The sequence below is a fragment of the Leptodactylus fuscus genome, chromosome 5 (assembly GCF_031893055.1).
Source record: "Leptodactylus fuscus isolate aLepFus1 chromosome 5, aLepFus1.hap2, whole genome shotgun sequence".
NCBI lineage: Eukaryota > Metazoa > Chordata > Amphibia > Anura > Leptodactylidae > Leptodactylus > Leptodactylus fuscus.
Genome location: NC_134269.1, coordinates 68456218 through 68480259, shown reverse-complemented (window position 1 = coordinate 68480259; position 24042 = coordinate 68456218). Strand labels below are relative to the sequence as shown.

The 24042-nt window shown below is 39.4% G+C and overlaps 1 protein-coding gene across 9 annotated transcripts in view; it reads right to left on the bottom strand.

The window, feature by feature from the left end:
• PPIP5K1 (diphosphoinositol pentakisphosphate kinase 1) overlaps positions 1 to 24042 on the bottom strand; it is a 118192-nt gene that overhangs the window by 4163 nt on the left and 89987 nt on the right. For 5 of the 9 annotated variants that reach the window (XM_075273365.1, XM_075273366.1, XM_075273362.1 and 2 more), the window contains 3 exons: positions 13984 to 14163; positions 1556 to 1693; positions 1057 to 1164 (listed from right to left, as the gene is read on the bottom strand). In XM_075273365.1, coding sequence (XP_075129466.1) covers positions 1057 to 1164; positions 1556 to 1693; positions 13984 to 14163 — 426 coding nt within the window. The remainder of the gene's footprint in view (positions 1 to 1056; positions 1165 to 1555; positions 1694 to 13983; positions 14164 to 24042) is intronic. The other 4 variants (XM_075273367.1, XM_075273368.1, XM_075273369.1 and 1 more) reach the window with 1 other exon arrangement.

The window sequence follows — 24042 nt, the reverse complement described above, 5'->3', positions numbered from 1 at the left end:
GCGGCAAATTCCTCTGTGTGAACACACTCAATGTAATTTTGGTGGAGTTAAACCATCTATGAATTTATCCTTAGGATAGGACATCAAATCATTGAGGATTTGACTCCCAAAACCCCAAGGATCAATTGCTGAAATGTAAGTGGCTGCAGCTCTCTGGAAAAGGCACAGCTCTGCACATTTTGTAATGGCCAGAGTTAACAACTAAGGCTAAACTCATATCTGTGCCGGTCGTCCATCTGGCGCAGATCCATCAGAAATCAAGTCCAAATTTTTCCTCCTATAATTTCAGTAATAAAACCCAGATGACCTCCTCTGATCCTCAAGATCCTCCTCAGACTTCCAGCAATCAAAACTTCTGACATCAGTACAACATGTGAGAACTTTTGTGCAGTAATTCTTTAAAGATCTTTCACGTCCTCATGAATATGCATTTTATATACCACTAGAAAGCAGTGTGCTGAATGTGCCCTGGTGCTAGAGATATCAGTGCCGTTAATTTCTGCACTGATATCTCCCATGACACTGAGTTGTGAGAAATGTCCTTCAAGCGGTGCATTTAATATCCCCATATCCTCAGCATCGGGGCACATATTGGGAAAGCTGACAGTGAGCTGAAGTCAGTGCACTGCCTGCTTTCTAGCAGTATATAAAACCGTGTCCTCATGAAGACATGAAAGGTCCTGCTTAAAACTGTTAAAACTTTTATTTATTAGAACTATCTATTAGATAGAACAACACCACCAGATTTTGGGGGTCCGACACCCATCACTGCTTACAAAGCACAACAAAATACATTGTATTGCAAGTGTCTTTAGTACTGTAGCCCAGTCCTCTTCAATTCACTCATGAACATGATGTCAAGGGTCTATGAAGCAGAATCGGCGATTGCTCAAGTGCCGTGAACACTACTAACAGCTGACCGCAGGTGTACTGATGTCGGATCGCTGTCCAGCTGACATTGATGTCCAATTTGTGGAGTAGCAGAAATACATACAGATTTTATCTCACTTTTTCACACAATATTTATCCAGTACCATATACACAAAAAGTACTTACACCAAGGAGGCCTCTCTGAGCGATGTCTTAAAGGAAGTGATGATGAAGAAAGAATTCTGTGAGGCAGGTAAACATCTCCTCCTGCATGGCGATTCATGGAGTCGCATCCTGCCGATATAATGGCACAAATGATAAAGATTACAGAGCTGTAACAGAGATGCGACTTGGAGTCGATATTATTATCCAAGGTCATATTAAGCATGGAAGTGAAGCACGATCCAGCAACCCTGCAATCTTGCTATTCTTTTTGGGTATTGTTTTCACAGTATATTAACTTTCTTCAGTGGTTCGATATAATTACTGTAATATCAAATTTATTTTGCTTTTGTTATGTTTTACTAATGAAAACCAATAATATTTTCAGGAATACATATGGATTCCGTATATATAAATATGTATAATGAGAAATGTATCGTTTGATAAGTTATTATACACTGTATAATACTACGTACATCGCTCCCTGAAAAGCCTGTCCAGCAACAGTTTCAATGTACTATACCCGATGATCCTCTTGAATGAGCCTCTGCAAACTTTTTACATGTGTCTGTTAAGAACTCGCTGACTTGTTTGAGAGACAATGCGTTGTGAAGAGTCTCCAGTGGGTAGATGGTAGGAACCATTGAACAGCCCTCAAATCCTGTAAGAAAAACAGAAAAAAACAAACTACAAATGTTAGCATGTCTGTATAGAAATGTAGCAGATCATTACACCAATAGACTTCACATAAGTATATACTACTCTCTTCAGCATGCTCACCTTACTATTTTTTAGATGTAGCTATAGCATGCTTTCCAGCATGCAGGGAAACCATTATAATAGGAGGATGTACATTTATGGATAAACCCCCATTCATATTCAGATATTTCATAAGGCTCCTGCAAAAATTTCAGCTGACTACTTTATATCTGTTAACTTTTGGATGTATCTGGTATACTTTCCCTGTATATTTTGCAAGATCCTGGATTTCCATGTGCAGATCAAACTGTCTAATGATGGTAGTCTCTGGTTTGGGAGAGTCAGATCACAAGTAGAGATGGGCAAACCTCTCAATTTGATTTGTTTAATTTCAGGTTTGAGTGTCTCAGGTCTGAGATTTGTTTCGGGCTGAATTAGACTGGTACAAACCATACCTTAAAATGGCTTAAAACATAGTGTATAATACTCTCAGGGCTTCTAGAAACCGGTCAATCCAATTTCTAGCTCTGTAAGCAAACACAGCCAAAGTTATGTCAAAGTGAAAGTGACAATATTATACTCTGGGGTTTCTTTAGATCCCAGGGTATAATAGATGGAGGTCCACAGGAGGTTTTTCTTTTAAAACTAATAATATATATATATATATATATATATATATATATATATATATATATATATATATATATATATATATATATACACACACACACACACACACACACACACACACATATACTCACCTTTCATTACCTCTTCTGGGCCTCCTTTGGTGTCCAGCGCTCTGTCTCTGCCTCCTTGGTGACATCTGGTGCTCTCCTGTGACGTCATGCGTCTGAGGTCACTACTAATTGGGCTCTGGAAGTGTAGTAGTGACGGGTACATTGAGTATCATGATGCCACGACGGCCGGCGTGCCCATGTGACTGCTGATCGCCTAATCACAGGCGTCGGTGGTGACCCTGGACACTTGAAGTCACAGGAGAGTACCAGGAAATGCATGGAGGCCCAAAAGTGTAATGGAAGGCGAGTAGGAATATTCGTTTATTAATATTTTTGTTACCTCCATTGGGCCTTCCCCCATTATAAGAGACCACAGAGTATAATGTGGTGGCCATTTTAGTTCTCCCAAAACAAATCTCCATTTTACAAAACTTAACAATTTGGAATATTCGTGTTGAATACGGCTTGGTACAAATCAGTTCACCCATCTCTAGTCCCAAAATCTTTAAAGGGGCTCTATAAGCAAAATCATGCTGATAGAGCCCCACATATGCGTGCATAGCCTTTAAAAAGGCTATTCAGGCACCGTAAATGTTAAATTAAACTACCCCCCCGTTTTAAAATAACTTAAAAAAGAATGTGCTCTACTTACGGAACGTGCACCCTGGGCGGGCATTCAGGGTGCGCCGTCTTCTTCTTCCCCGCCTCTTCTTCCTCTGACGTCTTCGGGTCCCGTCCTCCTCCGGCGCTTGCTCGCGGACACTGATAAAAAAAAAAAAATTGCCTGGGCGCATGCGCAGTAGCCGTAGTAGAAGCTGCGTACTACTGCGCATGCGCCCGGGCTATTTTTTTTTTTTTTATCAGTGTCCACGAGCAAGCGCCGGAGGAGGACGGGACCCGAAGACGTCAGAGGAAGAAGAGGCGGGGAAGAAGAAGACGGCGCACCCTGAATGCCCGCCCAGGGTGCACGTTCCGTAAGTAGAGAACATTCTTTTTTAAGTTATTATTTTAAAACGGGGAGGTAGTTTAATTTAACATTTACGGTGCCTGAATAGCCTTTTTAAAGGCTATGCACGCATATGTGGGGCTCTATCAGCATGATTTTGCTGATAGAGCCCCTTTAAGGAGTCATAATGACTTAAAAGTTCCTTACTTCATGGGCAACCTTAGGACACTTAAAGAGGACCTGTCTTCAGGTCTGAAAGGCCCAATGGCATCACCTGAGTATTTCGGTGTTTAGTTTATCCAAACCGCAATATACTTTTTCTAGAGGAATAGAAATACTCTTCTTATACACAGAGGAGTATGAAGTTCGCAGTAATGGCAATAAATCATATGTAGTCTTAATAATGCTAAGAGGTTGCTATTTAAGCAGGGAAACCACTATTATAACAGTCTTCTATGTATAAATAGAAAATTTAGGGTTTCATTTTTATGGCTTTCACTTTGTGCTAAAAATGACTTGTTACTTACATTCTTTGCGTCGGCACAGTCTCAGCAATGCCAAATTGCTATAGTGTTTGTCATGTTTTAATACCAAAACCCAAAAGTTTGAAAACTGCAATAAATTATTTTAGTTACCATATCCTAACACCAGCAACTTATTTATGTTTCTGTGTACAGAGCTGTGCAAGACATCTTTTTATGGCATCAAATTTTGTCTTTATTTATACCATACTAAGAAATGGCTGACGTTTTGATCACCTATTTTTCTTTTTTTTTTAGGCACTTTTGGATGTGAGGATGGCCAATTTGTTTTTTTAGCTTTATTTGTGTTCTATAGAAAAAGAGTTTAACTTGAATTTTTGTAATATTTTTTTAAAAAAACTTGTTTTTTCTTATCTCCAACACATTAGATTGCTTGAAACAGACTACAATACTACTGTCCGGCATTCTATGGTATAAATCACTAACTATTGAAGCTGACCATAGTCAAAGCTTAATAGTTATATTCTTAAGACAGGTCTTCATAAGGCTCTCAACTGTCAGACACTGAACTGCTCCCACGATCTTGCCGCATCAGCATCTATGGGAATGGTGTGACTGGGTAGAGGTGGACATGGAAGTGGTATAGGGGGATCCCAGATATACTAAAGGCCCACGATCAGAGAGGACTCTGGTTGTGGGCATTAAAAATGTTACTTCCTTGCAGAGACTCAATAGTTATAAGCAGAGTGAGCGCTATATTATAAACAGCACCACCAATGTCTGCAAGGGGTTGCACTGAATGTGGAGGACTGAACTTACAAATACATATCAATAAATTAGAATATCATCAAAAAGTTATTTTTTTTTTTAGTAATTCAAATGAAAGAGTGAAACATATTATTATACTGAGTCATTACAAACAGTGAACTCTTTCAATTGTTTATTTATGTTAATGTTGATGATGACTTTTGGGTTTTCCCTGGCTGTAAGAAAATTAGAATAATTAACCCAAAAAATCTGCAAAGGCTTCCTAAGTGTTTAAAAAAGTCCCTTAGGCTGAGGCTTCACGTTGCGGAAACGCAGCTTTTGTTGCAGGTTTTACGGCAGTTTTTTGAGCCACAGACAAGCATGGCTACAGAGGCAAATATACAGGAAGTTCTTACACTTCTCCCTTCTGCTCAATCCAATCCTGGCTTTGGCTCAAAAAAGCAGCAAAATCTACAACAAAAAAAAGCTGCGTTTCTGCAACATGGGGCCTTACCCTTACTCTAGTTCAGTGGGTGACACAATCATGAGGAAGACTGTTGACTTGACAGATGTCCAAAAGCTGGATGGAAAGTTCAGTGGAAAGAAAAAAAGTTTGGTAGGAAAAGGTGCACAAGTAACCAGGATAACCACAGCCTTGATAGAATTGTTAAGAAAAGGCCATTCAAGAATTTGGGGGAGATTCACAAGGAGTTGACTGCTGCTGGAGTCAGTGCTTCAAGAGCCACCACAGACCTATCCAGGACATGGGCTACAAGTGTCGCATTCCATGTGTCAAGCCACTCATGACAACACTAGAAGCGTCTTACCTGAGCCAAGGAGAGAAAGAACTGGACTGTTTCTCAGTGGTCAAAGGTGTTGTTTTCAGATGAAAGTGAATTTTGCACTTCATTTGGAAGGTCCCAGAGTCTGGAGGAAGAGTGGAGAGGCCGCTGTACACAATCCAAGCTGCTTGAGGTCTAGTGTGAAGTTTCCACAATCACTGATGGTTTGGGGAGCCAAGTCATCTTCTGGTGTAGCTTCACTGTGTATTATCAAGGCCAAAGTCAGCGCAACAGTCTACCAGGAAATTCTACAGCACTTCATGCTTCCTTCTGCCGACAAGCTTTTTGGAGATGGAATTTTCATTTTCCAACAGGGCTTGGCCCCTATCCACACTGCCAAAAGTACCAATACCTGGTTTAATAACCACAGTATCACTGTGGTTATTGATTGGCCAGCAAACTCACCTGACCTTAAAGGGGTATTCCCACCTCACATACTCAGCAGTCTTCACTCTTGTAAAATCTTCTTTCTTCCTGGTTTCTTGCATCATTTGGTGGGCGGGGTTTCACAGGCAACCTGCCGTTTAGCCCCGCCCCCAAATTCGTGTGTAACTCCGCCCACCCACATTGAACTATGAAGTACAGGCAGCAGCAACTCCATTCTGTGTTACATACAGACACTGCCTGTCTCTGCCATAATGAACACAATTGAATTAGCTAGCCTGATAACTGGGAGAACAGAAGAAATGAAAGCAGCTCCTCTCCTCTATCTGAGTGCAGGACCTAGGTCACATGGTGTAGACACAGGAATAGCTAGATACACAGGCTCGCTCCCGTGCACTTAGCCCCTCCTCCCTCCCCCCTGAGAGCAGCAGATACATCATTTGACTCAGGAGCAGCTAGGTCAGGGCTGTGGCCACAAAAAAATGAATAAAGTAAGATAGTGGACACACAAAGCAGTTTTGCTGAAGCAGTGTATTTAGGAAAAGTCTTACATTCACATTAACAAGCAGTATGGATAGGATCCTTGTGATGGGACAACCCCTTTAACCCCATAGAGAATCTATGTGGTATTGTCAAGAGGAAGATGAGAGACCCCAAACCCACCAATGCAGACAAGCTGAAGGCTCCTATCATACAACCTGGGCTTCTATAACAGCTCTGCAGTGTCACAGGCTAATCCCCTCCATGCCACATTGATGTAGTCATTCACGGAAAAAGAGCCCCGACAAAGCATTGAAGGCATTTACTGGACACAATTTTCATTTAGCCAACATTTCTGTGTTAAATAATTGTTTTACAGTTGGTCTTATATAATTTTCTAATTGGCTGTAAGCAATAATCATCAACATTAACAGAAATAAACACTTGAAAAAGTTCACTCTGTTTGTAATGACAATATAATATATGGCTTTCACATTTTCAAGTGAATTACAAAAAAAACTTTTTGAAGATATTCTAATTTATTGAGGTGCAATTGTGCTGAAATATGGAAGCGTCTCATGCATATTAATATACACAAGATGCGTTTACAGGCGTTATTGTGACTTCTGGTCATGTGGTTTTTCTGGGGGTGGGGTCTCTGCTTACTGTAAGTCATACAGTATTACTGCCCACTTGGCTAGAATATCCTATTTGGGGACAGGTCCCCAAGCCTTTCTAAGTTATTGATATTTTTCTTAAATACACTTATGTGGACAATCATGAAGAAATATTTTAGATTTATGGAATATTCTGAAGAGTGTTTGTGTCCTATAGTATGAGCCTTATTTGGGATCAAATGGACCGGTTACTTCTTCAGAATGCCCAAAAAAGAAATTAAGTAAAGGACGAAGTTCTCTTGTAGGAGTAATCTCCTTTCCTTAAAGGGGTTGACCACTTTCAGACCAATATTGACAAACGTACAATAAAAAGATATACAGTTTTCCAATATACTTTCTGTATCAATTCCTCACAGTTTTCTAGATCTCTGCTTGCTGTCATTCATTCTGTTACTTCTAGAGGATAAAGCTCTGACCATGGTCATGTGATTTACGGTCCATGGTCATGTGATGGGTACACAGGTGCCGCTCGTTATAGTCACAGCACAATAATCAGACATCTGCCTGGTAATCAGCTGTACACCTGTGTGCTCATCACATGACCATGGACCGTAAATCACATGACCATGGTCAGAGTTTTATCCTCTAGAAGTAACAGAATGAAAGACAGCAAGCAGAAATCTAGAAAACCGTGAGGAATTGATACAGAAAGTATATTGGAAAATTGTATATCTTTTTATTGCAAGTTTGTCAATATTGGTCTGAAAGTGGCCAACCCCTTTAATGTGTCTATTGGGGGTTAACATTTTATGGCCTCCTTTAACTTAACCATTTATTCCTCACAAATTTCAATAATGAGCAGCACTTTCTATTTGGCGGCCTAACTGCTAGTAACTAAAATAGGGGCAATATAATCACTAACAATAAGCAAAACTCACACTAATCGGCCCTTCTATTTCTTAGTGGGGAGCCTAATTTTCATACTCTTAGCGCACACACACACCACCTTTGGAATCCATTTATCAAAACAATTTAGAAGAAAATTTTGAATTGTTGCCCACGGCAAGCAATCAGAAATAAGCTGTAATTGGATATTATGGGCAGTGAGACCAAATTTTCTTTTAGGCTAAGGCCCCACATTGTAGAAACGCAGCTTTTTTTTTTTTTTTTTTTAGCCAAAGCTTAGTGTGGATTGAGCAGAAGGGAGAAGTATAAGAGCTCCCTATATATTTTCCATTCCTTTTATAGCCATTCTTTGTTTTGGATAAAAAAACAAAACAAAAAACAGCAAAATCTGCGAAGGAAAAGCTCTTTTTCCACAACATGGGGCCTCAACCTTAGACAGCTTTAATAAATGAGGTCCAGATATGAAGGGCACACAGTATTGGAATGAGAACATGAAGACTGATCAATAACCATTTCAGTATTTGAATTGTGTGTCCCCAAACAGAAGCCCACAGTTGGCCATGCAGAGATGTTAGATAATACTCTCAAAGAGTGGTTCCCAAACCACCAAAGTCAGAGTCAGTTTTGTGTGGGGCTATCCATATACTACTATTAGCCCTGTTTGAAAAATAAAGGTCCTGCAATATGTATTTGAGCTCTATTTACAGTAAGCTTTTTAGCTGTATTCTGCCTAAATTCTCCTGTCTCATCCTAGGACAGTTGTAGCACCTTATATATACTCAATAATTAATGACAGTACCCTAAGGCTTCATGTACACGACTAAGAATGCAGGCCATAGAGTGTTTCAATATTTTATAAGATCTACTCTATAAATATTGTAACAGCACAGAATATCAGAACACCCGATGAAGCTTTACTCTTTGTAGCAGTCACCACCGATATGGTGGCTTCTCAGTGCAGGACAAAGCAAGAAAATGAATGGTAAGAGGCAACGTTCATTGACTCTTGTTGGTGGAAAGATTGACAGGGCATGTTTCGATCGTAACTCTTTCCATTGGTTCTCACTAAGGCACGAGAATGGTAATTGCTATGTTCCCAATATTGTTGCTGATACATGAGACCCACCCTCATCAGTCATATCAGGACCGCAGAGATGCATAGCTTTACTGAACATTAGTACAGTGGATATTGTAAACTGACTAGGACCTTTAGAAAGAACTAGAACTTCAGGGAATGTTACTGCCAGGGAGGCTCTTTACAGAGATTTATTATAATGTAGATTACAGGAACAGTAAAACCAACTGTATGACCAGCTTTAGCTTTATGATCAACAACCACACCCATTATGATAGGGTTACAAGTTGAATAAAATAAAAAAAAAAAAATGATAAAAAGGAATACAAGGGTAAAAAAGGTAGTTTCAGATGACAACCTTGTCTAAATGCGTTTGGTTGTCATAAAGGAGGGGGTCTTCCTTTCAATACCCCCCACTTTGAGCTAGGGCAAAAAATATATTCTGCAAGAGATGACATGGAATGGCTGCCATGTAATACTATATGTCTTGCTGAATGCAACTTACCCCAGAAAAAAAACTACTGTTTGCTGTGCTTGGAACTACAATGATCAGATGATCACCCTACAACTTGAGACAAACAGGAGACAACCCCTTAAAAATAGATTTGTTCAAAAAGTTTACAGATCAACTATATTTAAGCTCAGACAGACCCAGTGTCAGAGAAAACACTTAAAACTGTTATATATTAAAATTTTACTAAATTACAGTATTAATAAAAAACAATAAGAAAAATCAATTTCCTCGGACATTAACTACATTGAGTTATAGTATTTTACAAATTATACTAATTTACAAAAGTGTTATTTCCAACAATCTAAAATTTAATCTATTTTGGAATTAAATACTGACCTTATGACAGAATTTACCATTTAATAGCCATCTGTACATATCCACTAAAATATTTTGTTTTAAACTTTAAAACCATGTACTGTAGATATCGCTAATGCATCTGTATAAAATATCTAACAAAAAATATATTCTTTAAATAATAAACCACCATCAGTTTCTATGTAACTTACTTACAATGCTATTATAATTTTTCAACCAGTTAAAATACTACAAGGCCACATGTAAACGACCGTATTGCAGTTCTGTGTCCAAGCTGTAGCAAAATATGGAGCAGGTGGTATACTTGTGGACATTTGCAGCTAGGTCCATTAAGGGTTATGTTCACACGGTGGAAACCTTTTCCGCTATGTGACTTTTCTGTGTGGCTAGCCACAACTGGATGCCTATGCATTGCATCAAAATCACGCTCTTGATTAGGCTCGAATGATTGGGCCTAATCAGGATGGAGTCTCGAGCCGCGACCTACCCAGCTGCGGAATCCATGGGACGATAGGCCTCGCCGATTCTTTTTCCCACTAATTGTAAAATCGCTAGCGGGGGAAAAAAAAAAAAGGGGAGTGACTCCCATTGAAGTGAATGGCAGACATTTTTGCAGCCAGATTTTTTTTTTAAATGTAGATTGTGAGCCCCATATAGGGATCACAATGTACATTTTTTCCCCTATCAGTATGTCTTTGTAGCATGGGAGGAAATCTATGTAAACACAGGGAGAACATACAAACTCCTTGCAGATGTTGTTCCTGTCAGGATTCGAACCCAGTACTCCAGCGCGGCAAGGCTGCAGTGCTAACCAGTGAGCCGCCATGTTGCCCCATATTTTTGCAGCCATATTTTGAGATGGAATCCGCCTGCAAAAAACTCTGTGTGAACATACCCTCACTTCAATGTATGGGTCCATGAAAATCACAGATGACATATGAATATCAATCCATGTATCATCCGTACAGTTTATACTGACCCATACACTGCACATGGTCGTGTACATGCAGCCTTAGGCACATATCACAAAGATAACAGTGGCATAAGCATCGGACTGTACATGACATGTTTAGAATTCCCATACCAGCTTGAGAAAATGATACCTTATATAAAACTAGTGGGAATATAAGGGTATATTTACCATCAGCAAATGTGATGCATAAATTTGTATGACAAAGTGAGTTCTACACTTGGGAAGGGTTGCTTTTGCTGCATATGTGTGGATTTCTGAAAACCCCATTCTGATGGGTGGGAGAGTTGTAGAAAGGTCTGCAAGTGACATTGCTCATAATAAAAGCTGATACAATCCTACTAGTAAGGCTAGGTTTACATTAGCACTATTTGGTTTATTGTTCTGATCTGACATAGGATCAGAAAAACAGACTGACGCAAGGTTCACAGTGATCGGCTCTCTATTCTTTGGGAGAGAAATTAAAAAAAAAAAAAAAATAATGGAGTCCTCCAGGTTCAGCCAGGTCCTGCTGCAGGACTTTTCTCTCCATTTTTAAAGCGGGTTCAAAGGCAGAAACCCTGAACGTATAGCGAGCGGTATTGTGACCCTAGCCTGAAAGAGTAATAGAATGACAGATACAGATGGATCACCCTAGATTTGCATCAGTCTACACGCAAAGTAATATTAAAAGGAGTTTGTCAGCAATAATCAAAGTAATGACAGTACCTTGTATTGCTCTTTACACACTTTCCAAACGTCCCTTTGGATATTGGACCTTTTTACCTAATTTGAATATGAATAACACTGTGATTTTTCTTGATAATGGAGCTGCAATGCTTAATAAAAAAAAGGCACATTTGGAATGTGTATAAGGAGCACTACAAAGTACTGGGAGTGCGGAGAGACACCCTTTAGAATTAATGGAGTTTTCTGGGCAGTTTTTTTTTTAATGTCTGTTCCAGGTATTAATGGGTTAATAAATACACCCATATACCTTTAGCCATGGTTTCAGTAATTTCTGGGTGTCTCTGGGAGCTCCTGCATTTACCTGCTTCAGCTTCCTGCTATGCAACTTCCACACTAGCTACCGCCAACCTCTCTCCCTCCCTCACAGCCGCTCCCTGTCTCTCTATCCTACCTACCAAGTCCAACCTCCAACCCTCCAAACCTTCCTGTGAGATGGCATGCACTCTTCTCCATCGCTGCTCTGTTCTCTGCAGCGATGATCCACCTCTACTGCGCAGGAGCTGTGCAGTAGAGGTGCATTATCAGCAGAAGTGCGCAGATCAGCGCTGGGACAAGCACCGGCAATAAGAAAAGAAGCCAAGGAAGGAGCCATCCCGCAGGAAGAAGCATGATGAAGTGGATGGGGTGGAGGGGAAGTAGTAGTGATGATCCATTTCCGTAAATGGGAAAATGGACCATCACCATTTGACCCTGGGGCGGTCACATAACCACACCAGGGATACGGATAATTAAACATTTTTTTTTTTATTAATTAGGTTATCTATAAAGTAGGAGGGGGGAGGATGTTTAGATTAGTGTAGAGATTTCCAGTTATCCCGGACAATCCTTTAAAGTAATATGGAAGCTTTCTTCAGTGTTTTTTTTTTTTTTTTTAATTAACTTTTCAGATGGAGGAGAATGTTCTACGCACATGATGAAAGCTTCTAAGCTTTCTTTTTAACATTATTGTGAATGCAGATGGATGTCAAAAGAAGGTGCATCCTCTGCATCTATCATTCTATAACTTTTCAGTATGTTGTACTGATCCTATTAAAACAGTGCTAGTGTAAATCAAGCCTAATAGTTCATTTAGTCCTAAATTTAAGAAACTCTAACTTTTTTTTTTTTTTAAAGTTTCCTTCACCACTTATTAGGCTACTCTCCTCCTTCTAGTATCGTCTCCATACTCAGCTTCACTCAAACAAATCTATTGAGAGGATAGGCTATTCAGGCACCGTAAATGTTACATTAAATTCTGGTCCTGTTTTTAAATAAAAGCATTAAAACATATATGCTAATCGTACCTGAACACGCACCATGGGCGGGGATGCACGGTGTGACGTCAGCTTCGGGCACGCCTGCCTCTTCTGTCTTCTTGTAGTGATGCCCTCTGGTTCCGTGTCTTTTTCCGTCTTCTGGTCTTCAAATCCCACGCCTGCGTAGTAGCGCTTCCCTCCGGAGCACTACTGCACAGGCTCACTTGCCAGTCCCCGTAGAACTACACGAGCGTATTGCACGCTCGCGAACTGCCATTGAATAAAATGTCGAGTGAGCCTGCGCAGTAGCGCTCCGGAGGGAAGCGCTACTACACAGGCGCGGGATTTGAAGACCTCAAGCTGGAAGAAGACCAATAGGAAGCCGGCAGAAGAGACGGGACCAGAGGGCGTCGCTCCAAGAAGAAAGAAGAGGTAGGCGTGCTCGAAGATGACGCGGCACCGTGCATCACCGCCCCCGATGCACGTTCGGTAAGATTTGCATATATGTTTTTATGCTTTTATTTTAAAACGGGACGGGGATTTAAAATTACATTTACGGTGCCTGAATAGCCTTTTTAAAGGCTATTCACGCATATGTGGGGCTCTATTAGCATAATTTTGCTGATAGAGCCCCTTTAAGATTACATTTGTGGCTTTAAGTGTCTGACACCAACTGAAAACCAGATTATTGATGAGGTTTGTTTAATGATTGTGGCCATTTACCCTGAATCCTTATCTCTTTAATTGTCATCACTATTCATGCTATATACCAAGCCCAGTATATGAAGTGCACTTGAACAGTTGTTCACAGTGAAGAATTGGATGAGGTTTTGCTTGTTCTAATGAAAACTGAAACATGACTGGTTGCATTTGGGTAATTGTTCCAATCTGTATCCATGCTAGTTTTTATATGCAGAGTTCAACTGTGTTTTGGCTTACACTTGTATTTCACATTTTTGTTGTTAAATGTAAAATAAATGCTAGTCTCAATCTTTCATTACAAACACAGCAACCAAGCAAAGCTCTCACGTGCATACTGGGAACTTGAGAAGTAATATGACTGAATGCAACACAAAAATGCACAGGAAGCAAACCACTGGAAAAGAACACTGAGGTAATAAAGGTAGGTTAATGACCAAACAGACATTTATATGCTTGCTTTGTGCTACGGGCATCTGAATATTTCTCAGCGCACTTTGCATTCCATAAAGCAGACAGCAGAACTGTCTTTGCCCCCATAGCTGAAGGCACAGTGGCAAGCGTGCAGTACCGTAGAGGCACTCCAAATCGTCCTGGCCCGATATCAGCCAGTTCTTGAAGAGACGAAGATGGTAGTAGCATTGGTGCAGGTGGTGGGCCATGGCCCCATCCAGACAGATGTTCCGAGACTGAGGGTAGTCAGAAGAAAAGCGACGCAGCAGCTGGGCGACCTCGTGGTCTTCCAGGCATTCTAGAGGAAAGTGGCCCACAACAAGCGACAAGGAAAAAGAGAAGCGTGAGGATGGCAAGATGGAAAGAAGGGTCAAAAAGAAAAGCAAAATAAACATGTGACGAGGAATCTGGAAATGTGTAAAGCGTTAGATGAAGGATCCTTGCATTCCATGCTAAAAAAGATAAAAATATTCAAAGCTAATGCAACATGAGAGACCTAAACAGTTTTCAGAATTTATAACTGGTCTTGACTTTCTTTGAGTCATAAATTTGGGATATTATGAAAAATAAACTGCAAAGCAAATTATAAAGCTCATAGCAGTGAATCGCTAACTTTGTAAACCATGTCCATACTACATACATTTATGGACATTGTCCTATAGAGATATAGGTAACAATCCATATAACTCATTTTGTGTTTTCATATAAATACTATGTAACTGGAAAAATATTGCTACTTGTTACCATGATTCTCTTGTGTGAGGCTTTGGCCTCCTCATCCTTACATAAAATAGGTTACTTTCTTATTTTTTTGCTAAGAAAAATGTGTACTTTAAATTAAGCTTCCGATTCTCAAATCCTTGAGCTGTGTGACATAAGAGAATTAAAAGAGGACGTATCACCACCTCATTCAACTCAAACTCATCCTTCAATAGGTGCAGCTCCACTAATCCCAGCACATGGTGGACGATTTTCTTGAGCCCCCACCATTCCTGAGTAATCATTTATGCTCTTTACTGTTAGGCGAGCTGTCCCTGTGTGTCCCAGCACAGGATCACCCACCTGACAGTGGGGAGCCTAGATAGAGGATCAGTGTCATGGCACCTTGAAGGATGGAAAGGACAGAGGTGGTTCATGGTTCATTGTCCATTCCTGACTCTTTCAGGCTCTTGAGCAGTGTGTCCAGGTAAGGGCAGAGCAGCTGTACAGAGGTCTTTGCCTGTTCAATGTCTACAAAACCCTGTACCAATTGCGAGCTGAAAATATTAAGATCCTACACATTTCTCTAGAGTCATTTTTACCCACTATATCATCGCTGACACATGATATAAACTGCCAAGGCTTTGCTCCTTGGTGTTCAAACTAATGATGCACATTACATGTGCCAAGAATATGCGCAGCGGTGAGTGCGACAGAACTCCAGGCCAGGCGAGATTAGGTATACACTGGTTGGCTCTGTTAGTCAGAGGAAGGAAGGAGGGGTAGAGGCTTACTCTAGTTGCTCCAAAGAGCTCACATACATATCGACAAAACTAGTGACATTGCCGCAACGGAGACACTGATTCACAAGTGTAAAACCGTGTGTGCAGGCCGAGACTTTCCTGATGGGGGTCCAATGCTCCGTTGTGATAATTATAGAGAAGACCTAATCTGACTCATCGATATGGGAAGGGAACCCTCCAATGGAGTTGATGGAGAAGGATGATACACTGATGCCCCCCTTGGTTTGCGCACACTGCCATGGGACTGTAATCTACCTTTCTGAAGTGCTGAGATGATATGCTGAGCTTTAGTGATAGGCTCCCTTTGGTATTTTTAGTTGCCAATTGGTGCAGGGTGTTACCGACACTGAGCAGGCACGACACAGAACAGTCACTCTGTACAGCTGTTCTGTACTTACCTGAACACACTTGTCAAGATGGTCAGAAATGGAAAATGAGCTCATCTTGCTTTCTGGTCTGCATTATAGGTAGTCATAGACTTCTTTTATTTTTTTTTTTCCTAAATGCATTATACCACATCTCAAATACATGTGTTATTAGTTGCCATGCTGCTAATGTTAATGTGCTATATAGTCCAAAGATAGAACATTCTGTGGTTTGGGAAAAGTGCAACAAAAAACCTAGATTAGCTTGTAGTGTGTGGAAAACATAGCCAGTTTTATAAGCATACACCTCCATATGTCTGTCCGTATATGATAAATAATAAAATCACCTATCTGAAGGTACAGTATCTGTGCATGGATGTCACCATTTGTTTCTGCCGTGAGTTTAGTCTGATTCTTAGAGTAATTCTTTCTTAAGGCACACAATATTAACCCTTTCAAAAGAGAGAAAATGTATGGGATACTTTTATATCATGTATAGCAGCCAGGCAACAATATATACTTGGCTAGTTCTGAACAATGCAGACTGTTACTTCCCTAGTAAAATTGTGATATGATCTACTTCATAGTGATGTCAGCTGTAAAAGCTGTGCTGTGTTCTGTAGTTATTGCTGCCTGAGTTGAAAGAATACAAACTACAGATCCATTCTACATTTTGTTACATTTACAATATATAATGTCTATAAAGTTAAACATACAATACATACATTTGCTTCAACCTAAATTTTTTTTAAAGGGAATGCATCATAAAAAAATTGAATAACTTTTTAATATTATTCTAAACCTATTTCTTTATGTGTTTTGCCACATAAATAAAATCTTGTGAGCAGTCACAATAGGATGACATTTCCTATTTTCTGTAGCTCACTTGTCAGCTGTGCGGAATAAAGGCAGAAGAACTTTAATATAAACTTAACCCTGCTTTCCCTCATACTGGCTTTTGGAGGTGAGCTTGGACACCCTGAGACACATTGGATAGCAGTCCAAGGCCTCAGGGATGACTTGCATCTAATGTGCATAGTCTCATTAAAATTATCTCATTACCAACAGTGGGTGGGTGAATCAATGATCACTCTATTGTACTGTTGGAGGTCTAGACAAGGAGACATAGCAATAATGCAGACACATAAGACTCTGTACGCACCCACCCTGTGACTTTTTGTTCTTTGGGGTGGGGGAAGTTTCCCTCCATCACTTCCTGGAGGATGTAATAATCTATGACATTTTTGACTGCCAATTGACTCCCATTAATTTGAGCTGCCATACTGGTCTGCCTCCATTGTGACCACCCCAAGAAGACGTTCTGGAGTTTTATTTGTTTTGACATTTAACAAACACATTATTTCTCTTCTATGCCTTCTCTTATTGATGAAACTGAAACCAAATACATGAGACATTCCCTTTAACTACTATATCTTGAATCATTTTCTCACAGATACAATATAACAGTTGGCAATAACACACTTGGTTAGTCAAAATTAAACATCAAATATAAAATGAATGGTATATGAAGCATGGAGCTAAATGCAGAACAAGAGCAGCATAAGTTTACAAAGCTACTGAACATAACTCAATCTTATTGTTCGATTTCTAGAAAAATGTCATCCAGTTAAAGAATTTCACAATCTACATACATTGCTCAACTTAAAAAATGATAAAATTTGCAACTGATTGGAATTGTGTACCCCAATTGATCTACAACACCCTGAAGATTTGCACATCAGTGTGCAAATTCAATGCTAAGGCTCCATGTTGCGGAAGATCTGCTATCTTTCTTGTTGTTTTTTGTATGCAAAAAAAATATTTCCCATGTCTGTTGTAGCCACTCCTTGGTTTGGCTTTAAAAAAAAACCCCAGAGTTTCTACAGAGTTCAATCTGCATTAAAAAAGAAAAAAATGACATGGCAACTTTGTCCAGAGTCGTCATGAATACAGATATAGATTATATATATATATATATATATATATATATATATATATATATATATATATATATAGGTCTTATTATATTTTACAGCTTTTATTAAATCAAAATAAAAAAAATTTAAAAATAAATTTGCCAGGGGCACAGTATTCTGATGTTCAGAACCTTTTTTTTTTTTACTGTTTTGTTGACTGAACTATGTGGTGGCATTGTTGTTGTTTTTATTATTTCAGTTTTTTGGTATGTACAAGTTTTTATAGGCTAAGGGTCCATGTTGCAGAAACACAGCGTTTTGTATTGCAGATTTTGCTGCATTTTGTTGAGCCAAAGTCAGGAGTGGATTTTAAAAACGTGAACCGTCTAAGAGTTTCCTTTATATTCTCCATTCCTTTTCAAGTCACTCCTGGCTCTGCCTGGGGGAAAAAAAAAAAAAAAAAAAACGCAGCAAAATGTACAACAACAAAAAAAATAAATAAATAAAAGCTGTGTTTCTGCAATGTGGATCCTTTGCTATTTTTGCGGAAGGTGAGGTGCAATAATCTGGACATTTTTTTTTTTTTTTTTTTTGAGAAGGCCCACTGCACAGAGGAAATGGTATTATTTTTGGATAGTGCAAACTTGTGTAAGCTAATAAAATAAAACAAATAGATTAGGCATTCCAGTGTGTACAAGTTTTTTTATTTTTAACACTGTTACACTTTTTTTTTTTCTACTGTCCCATAAGATGACATGAATCTGGGATCTCTTAGTACCCTGTACAATGTACTGCAATACTTCTGTACTGAAGTAAGTTGATTCCCTGTGTGTTATAGGGAGAGGCAGCCAGGGGTCCTTGGATTGGCCTCCTGGCTGCTGTGACAAGCCCTTGGGCCTTTCAATCTCATTGTGGGGGAACAGAGAGGGAATAAGGAAGGGGGTCAATCTTGTCCCCAAACCGTCCAAATGCTGTGATCATTATTGATCACAACATCTGAGGTGTTAAGCTGATGGATTTGGAGTGCTTTAAGGCTGAAGCCCCACATTGCAAAAATGCAGTGACTGACAGTACCTGCAAAGTGAATGGGATTCTGGCTAATCCCCTCCACACATTGCAGAAAAAATATCTAGCGGAAAAGCTGCATTTTCAAAAACGCAAGCGGTTTTTGAGAGTCACAGCATGTCAATTATACCTGTGGAAACGCAGACACAGCTGCTGTGCCTGCAACATGGAAATGTCGTACTATTATGGTGCTAAGCGTGAAAGGATAAGTCAAGTTTTAACAAGTAAATGTTATGGTTTGTAAAATGGAGAGCTGTACAATTTTCCAGAGGTTACAGTTGAAATGGTAGTAAAGAAGAATGGTAAAAGTAATGTGAGCTATCAGGCTTATAGAAACAGTCACCAGTGTTTGCAGGTCCGCTGCATCAGCAATAAGGTAGACAACAACTACCATTAGTAAGTTAGGAAGGAGGAGATTAATACAGCACAAACTTAGGTCATCACTAACAGATCTAGGGGGGTCAGAGACCCAGCACCCCCTTGCGATCAGCTGTAAAGTGTGAAGAACAGTAAGTAGACAGTTTTGTACACTAGATTTACGTTATGTTTGGGATATGATATCTATATCAGAAAATATGAAAATATTAATTCTCTAAATACTATAAACTAAACAGGTTAATAAATATGAATAATTTATAAAACAGAAGCAAAAATGTAAATACAACTGAAGATGAGCACCTTATCATATATACTTGACAACTGCTGGCATCATATGAAAGTGTTACAGTGCATTACATTACTGTTCTGTCACCAGGATGACATAAGGGCATTTGTTATATGTTTCACTAAAGCTAAAGGAGAGAACAAAAGACAACTTATCTGCACTGTTGTACAAATTCATCCAACCACATGGACAGCCATCATAATGGTAATGCTTCTGATAGGATTTAGGTGAAGAGTACCAATTCTGACAATTCTCGGACAAACAGTACAGTTCCACATTTACACACACTATAAATTGTAAAGTGTCCCCAAGACTGTGTAATATCCCATAGCAGGCCCACAACACAGTATAATGTATCATAGTTTTGCCTCTTTACAGTATAACATCCCATAGCATCCCCTTCACACTGTATAATGTCCCACAGTGGCACCTCCACACAGTATAATGTCATGGCCCTAAGGTCGTGGACCCAGTCTTGGCTGACACGGCAGTACTCACACAACTGCCTATAGGGCAAAGAAGTTCATGAGTTAAAAATATACAAAAGGGGTATAAAAAGGGAGCAGTTTTTAACTTAAAACCAAAAGGCCGTTTAAAGGGGCTCTATCACTGGGAAAAGTCATTTTTAACTACCGGTAATCACGTCCTTGAATAGCCTTTAGAAAGGCTATTCCACACCTAATAAAAACGGACTTATTCAGAAACCACTGAGGCAGTTTACATACTAAAAAGGTAGGTGTGGAATAGCCTCTCTAAAGGCTATGCAAGTATGTGCTTAGCTAAAAATGACTTTTCCCAATGATAGAGCCCCTTTAAAAGGCATTAGTAAACCATGAGTTTATAAGCTACATGGAATTCCAACAGAAGCCTAGCTATGACAAGATTGTCACCCTATATACACATAGTTCTGCATGCATTTCCCTTATACCTCTCTCATGTTTGGGGATGGGGTTGTACTGTGTTGCTGTAAAGCACCTTGCTGTACTCTTCATACATACATTGCAGCGATCAAAATAGCAACCCTTTAGGAAGTTTAATTTTTTTTTTTTAAAAAAAATAAAGTAAAATATATCCAGCTTTGTTATAAATAATAATTGTTGTTAATGCATTGGAGGAAATTCATTATTATTGTATGTTTTTTTTTTTTTTTTTTTTTTTTACATAAAAAACCCGTAAATGGCTTTTGGCTTCTTAATGCCACTAGTATCTAAAATAAGTGCCGTTTTTGAGTCAGCCTTGCCATCTTTCTAAAAGTGGGAGGACATAGTCAAATCTATTAGCGTGCTACATTCCACATTCCGCTATGGACTGGAGTAGATTTCAGTCGAGGTACATGGATCCCTGGAGAATGCGCCTATTTTATGATGAGGCATGTAGCTTGTCATGAATTAAGGACATTCTCTACTGCCACAGGGGACAGCAATATGCTGGTCTTCATTAATCCCCCCCTCATTATTTCTGTCCTACATATCTCACTATCATAACTAAAAGTTACTAAAATATAAAGTACTTCCCCTTTAACTTTGTTGTTTTCCTTGGAAAGATACACTTGCTTTGATACGAAATGATGTATGATCTAAAGGCGATCTTGAAATATTTTTTTTAATCTTTCCAGATGAGTAGTTTTGTGTTTGTACCTAAAATCCACTTCAAAGTAGCACAAAAAGATACCGTATGTAGGTGGGTAGATATGAGTATAATTGGATGTGCTGCAATGACCTCCATTGGAGTTTTTCTAGTTACTATAGTTCCCACATCCTACACACTTCCCTTCCACATAGAATAGTGTGACCTGACATAACACAATTCACCTGGATTCTATTTGTCTGCGCTTAGCCACATGTGGGGGACAGAAATTAATATTATAAAGGGCATCAACCATAAAAATGTTATGGCTTTTGTTATATTATTATTAAAGTGAACCTTTATTTCAACTAACATAAAGTAAAGCCGAGGCAGGGTGCTAAGCACAGACACAGAAATGGCAGGTATTAATAGCAGAGCCAATATCAGTAAATAGATGCATTATTCTGTACTGTCGGCAACACTCGGCTTCAGGGTATTATTTTTTTGGTTGTGGAGATCATTGGTTGTCTTGGCTGAGGAATACGCTGTATGTTTTCTAAAGGTTGAGGTGTCACGGGTGTTATGCAGGGAGATATAATGGTTATCAGTGGATTCCCTGCACTAGAGAAGCTTTACTACTAAACCAAGACCACAGGCTCAGTTTTTACCTCTCTAGAACGTAGTGGAGTGCCAGAAGTCTATGCGCACTGGGGTGTTGGAAAAGTATGCATAATGAATACTGCAACGCCACTCCTATGTGATGTCGCCAACTTCACTCTACTCCGGCTGTATACAGCAGAACAGAATTGCTCACAAGACAGATTTGGAGCCTCAGCAGGGAAGGCAGAGGAACAACACTTCAGCTTCTCCCCCCTAAACTGTAGAAAGGTAATAATTAGGGCTACAAGGGACCTGGAATAAAAAGTCATGATGATATTTGTGCAAATGTTTGACTTTTTACACCATCCCCTCCAGTTTTTATTAAACTGGGTGGACGAGTTTGGTCTAACCATGCCCAAGAAATTTACTAAGGAAAGGGAACATGAAAAATACTGTTCAATCTGCAGTCAGCATGTTATAGAGCAAGTGCTGAGCTGACTGATATATCATTTGGAAGGAAAAGATTCAGCATAACCTGTCATTTATCCATGGGAATGTGTGCTTTTTCTATGCTTAGTAGTAAAGGAGGCGGTCCTATCAAGAAGGATCACCTTCATGATATTTCAAGACGGAAAGAGAAGAGGGTTAATGCATAGATTACAATAACCCATTAACTGTCATGATCCCAATTGGGGATCGGGTACTTTACTCTGCTTACGAACGCCATCTGTCATTGAGGAAAAGAAACAGAACAATCACAAGTCGCAGCAGGATGTCACCCGTGATAGGAAACCTAAGTTGATCACGTGCATGCATTGCCAGCGCACATGAGGTCATTTTCACGATGCAGTTCCCGTATTATTGGGTGGGGGGGGGAGGCAGTTAATGGGTTAATATGCTCACTCAGCTCCTTCTGCTCTATAACATGCTACCTACAGATTAGACAGCATTTTTCATGTGACAGGTTCACTTTAATAAATTATGTCCCTCTATATGCCAGAAACAGAAATGAAGACTGGCATATAAAATCCCTCTACTGGGGCAGATTTACTAGTGAAAATGAGCCAGAATTCTGTGCATACCGGTGTACGAGATCTTACACTACGTTTATTAATGATTTTGGACTTTTATTATGCCTAGTTTGTTACCCCCAAATTAAGAGTGACTTTGAACGAACGTTCACACCAAGCGATGCAATGCTGACAGTCAAATAAAAATCTCAGACAAGGTATCTGTTATCTGTCGGCCATTTTAGTACGTCACCCACTACACGATAGACAACTCTTAGAAATATTGTAAAACTCATGTCTAAAGAGACAAAATGTAAGTGACTCATGCTAAGAGAGTATTGGAAAAGGAGAGCTTGGAAAAAAACTAAATGAAACAGGAATAAGAGAGAAAGGGTATAAGTCTTATTATGGCCTGAAGGACTGATATTTAGGGATATTATAGTCAATGAACGCTCATTTCTGAAAATAGCCCTGGCTAATAGTGACACCAATCACCCAATGAATGAGAATATGCTCATTCACTAAGTCAGGGAAACAATCATGGTTTGCCAGCAGCATATTACGCTATGTACCGGTAATAAGTGATGTGCTGCCGGTAAACAATTAACGTACATGCCAGGAAAACAATGGTTTTAGCAATCCACACTCCTACATGTGCTTTATATTGCCTGTGTAAAAGGCTGATGCAGAACACGTGCCTTGTACAGATCAACCCTTCTATTAAGAAGACATTTTTAAAAAAAATCTGACTACTACAGAATAAAAAAGGCAGCACAACAAGAACTCCCTAGCATAGAAAGCCATCAGAAATGATAAACGTGCACTTAATGGCTTCCTTTTCAGCTTGGCCATTGTACTTACTAGATCACATCTATGACCAATATAATGCACTGTAACAACTATTATATACCCACATATCCCCTGTAAATTTTCTTATATATTGTTGTAAGTTTGTGTGTTTTATTTGTTTTGTTTTTTTAAACTGAGGTTGGAGAAAATGTGAAGATTACAGTGGTTCCACATCACTCTTTTAAATGACATGGCTAGTATTTTGCCTCCCTCCCTCTTTTCATGCAGCTTGATATACGAGCTACGTATAATAGAGTGAATCATATTCTCTTGAGACAGTCGTGAGATTCGAGCTCACTGTTCCCATAACTATCCTTCTTTTGCTAGTATGAAATGACTTTGTAATACACAAGGTTTTCATTTACACAACATAACAGAAATTTCAGTGGTCTGACAGCTAATATGATGAACATTTTTGTCATTCCCGTAAACTCTAGGCCTAAAAGTCTGCCTCTATTCCCTCTTTTGGCAGCCAATCGCTGATACAGTATGTCTGACTGAACGGATGCCTACAAAGCGCTAAGGACCTCTTGTGACTGTGTGCAGTATAGAGATAGTCCCTACTTATCACTCCTTCGGTAAGTTTTCATACCCTTTCTCAGAGTTATATAAAAGACCAAAGTGTATATCAATGTGAGAT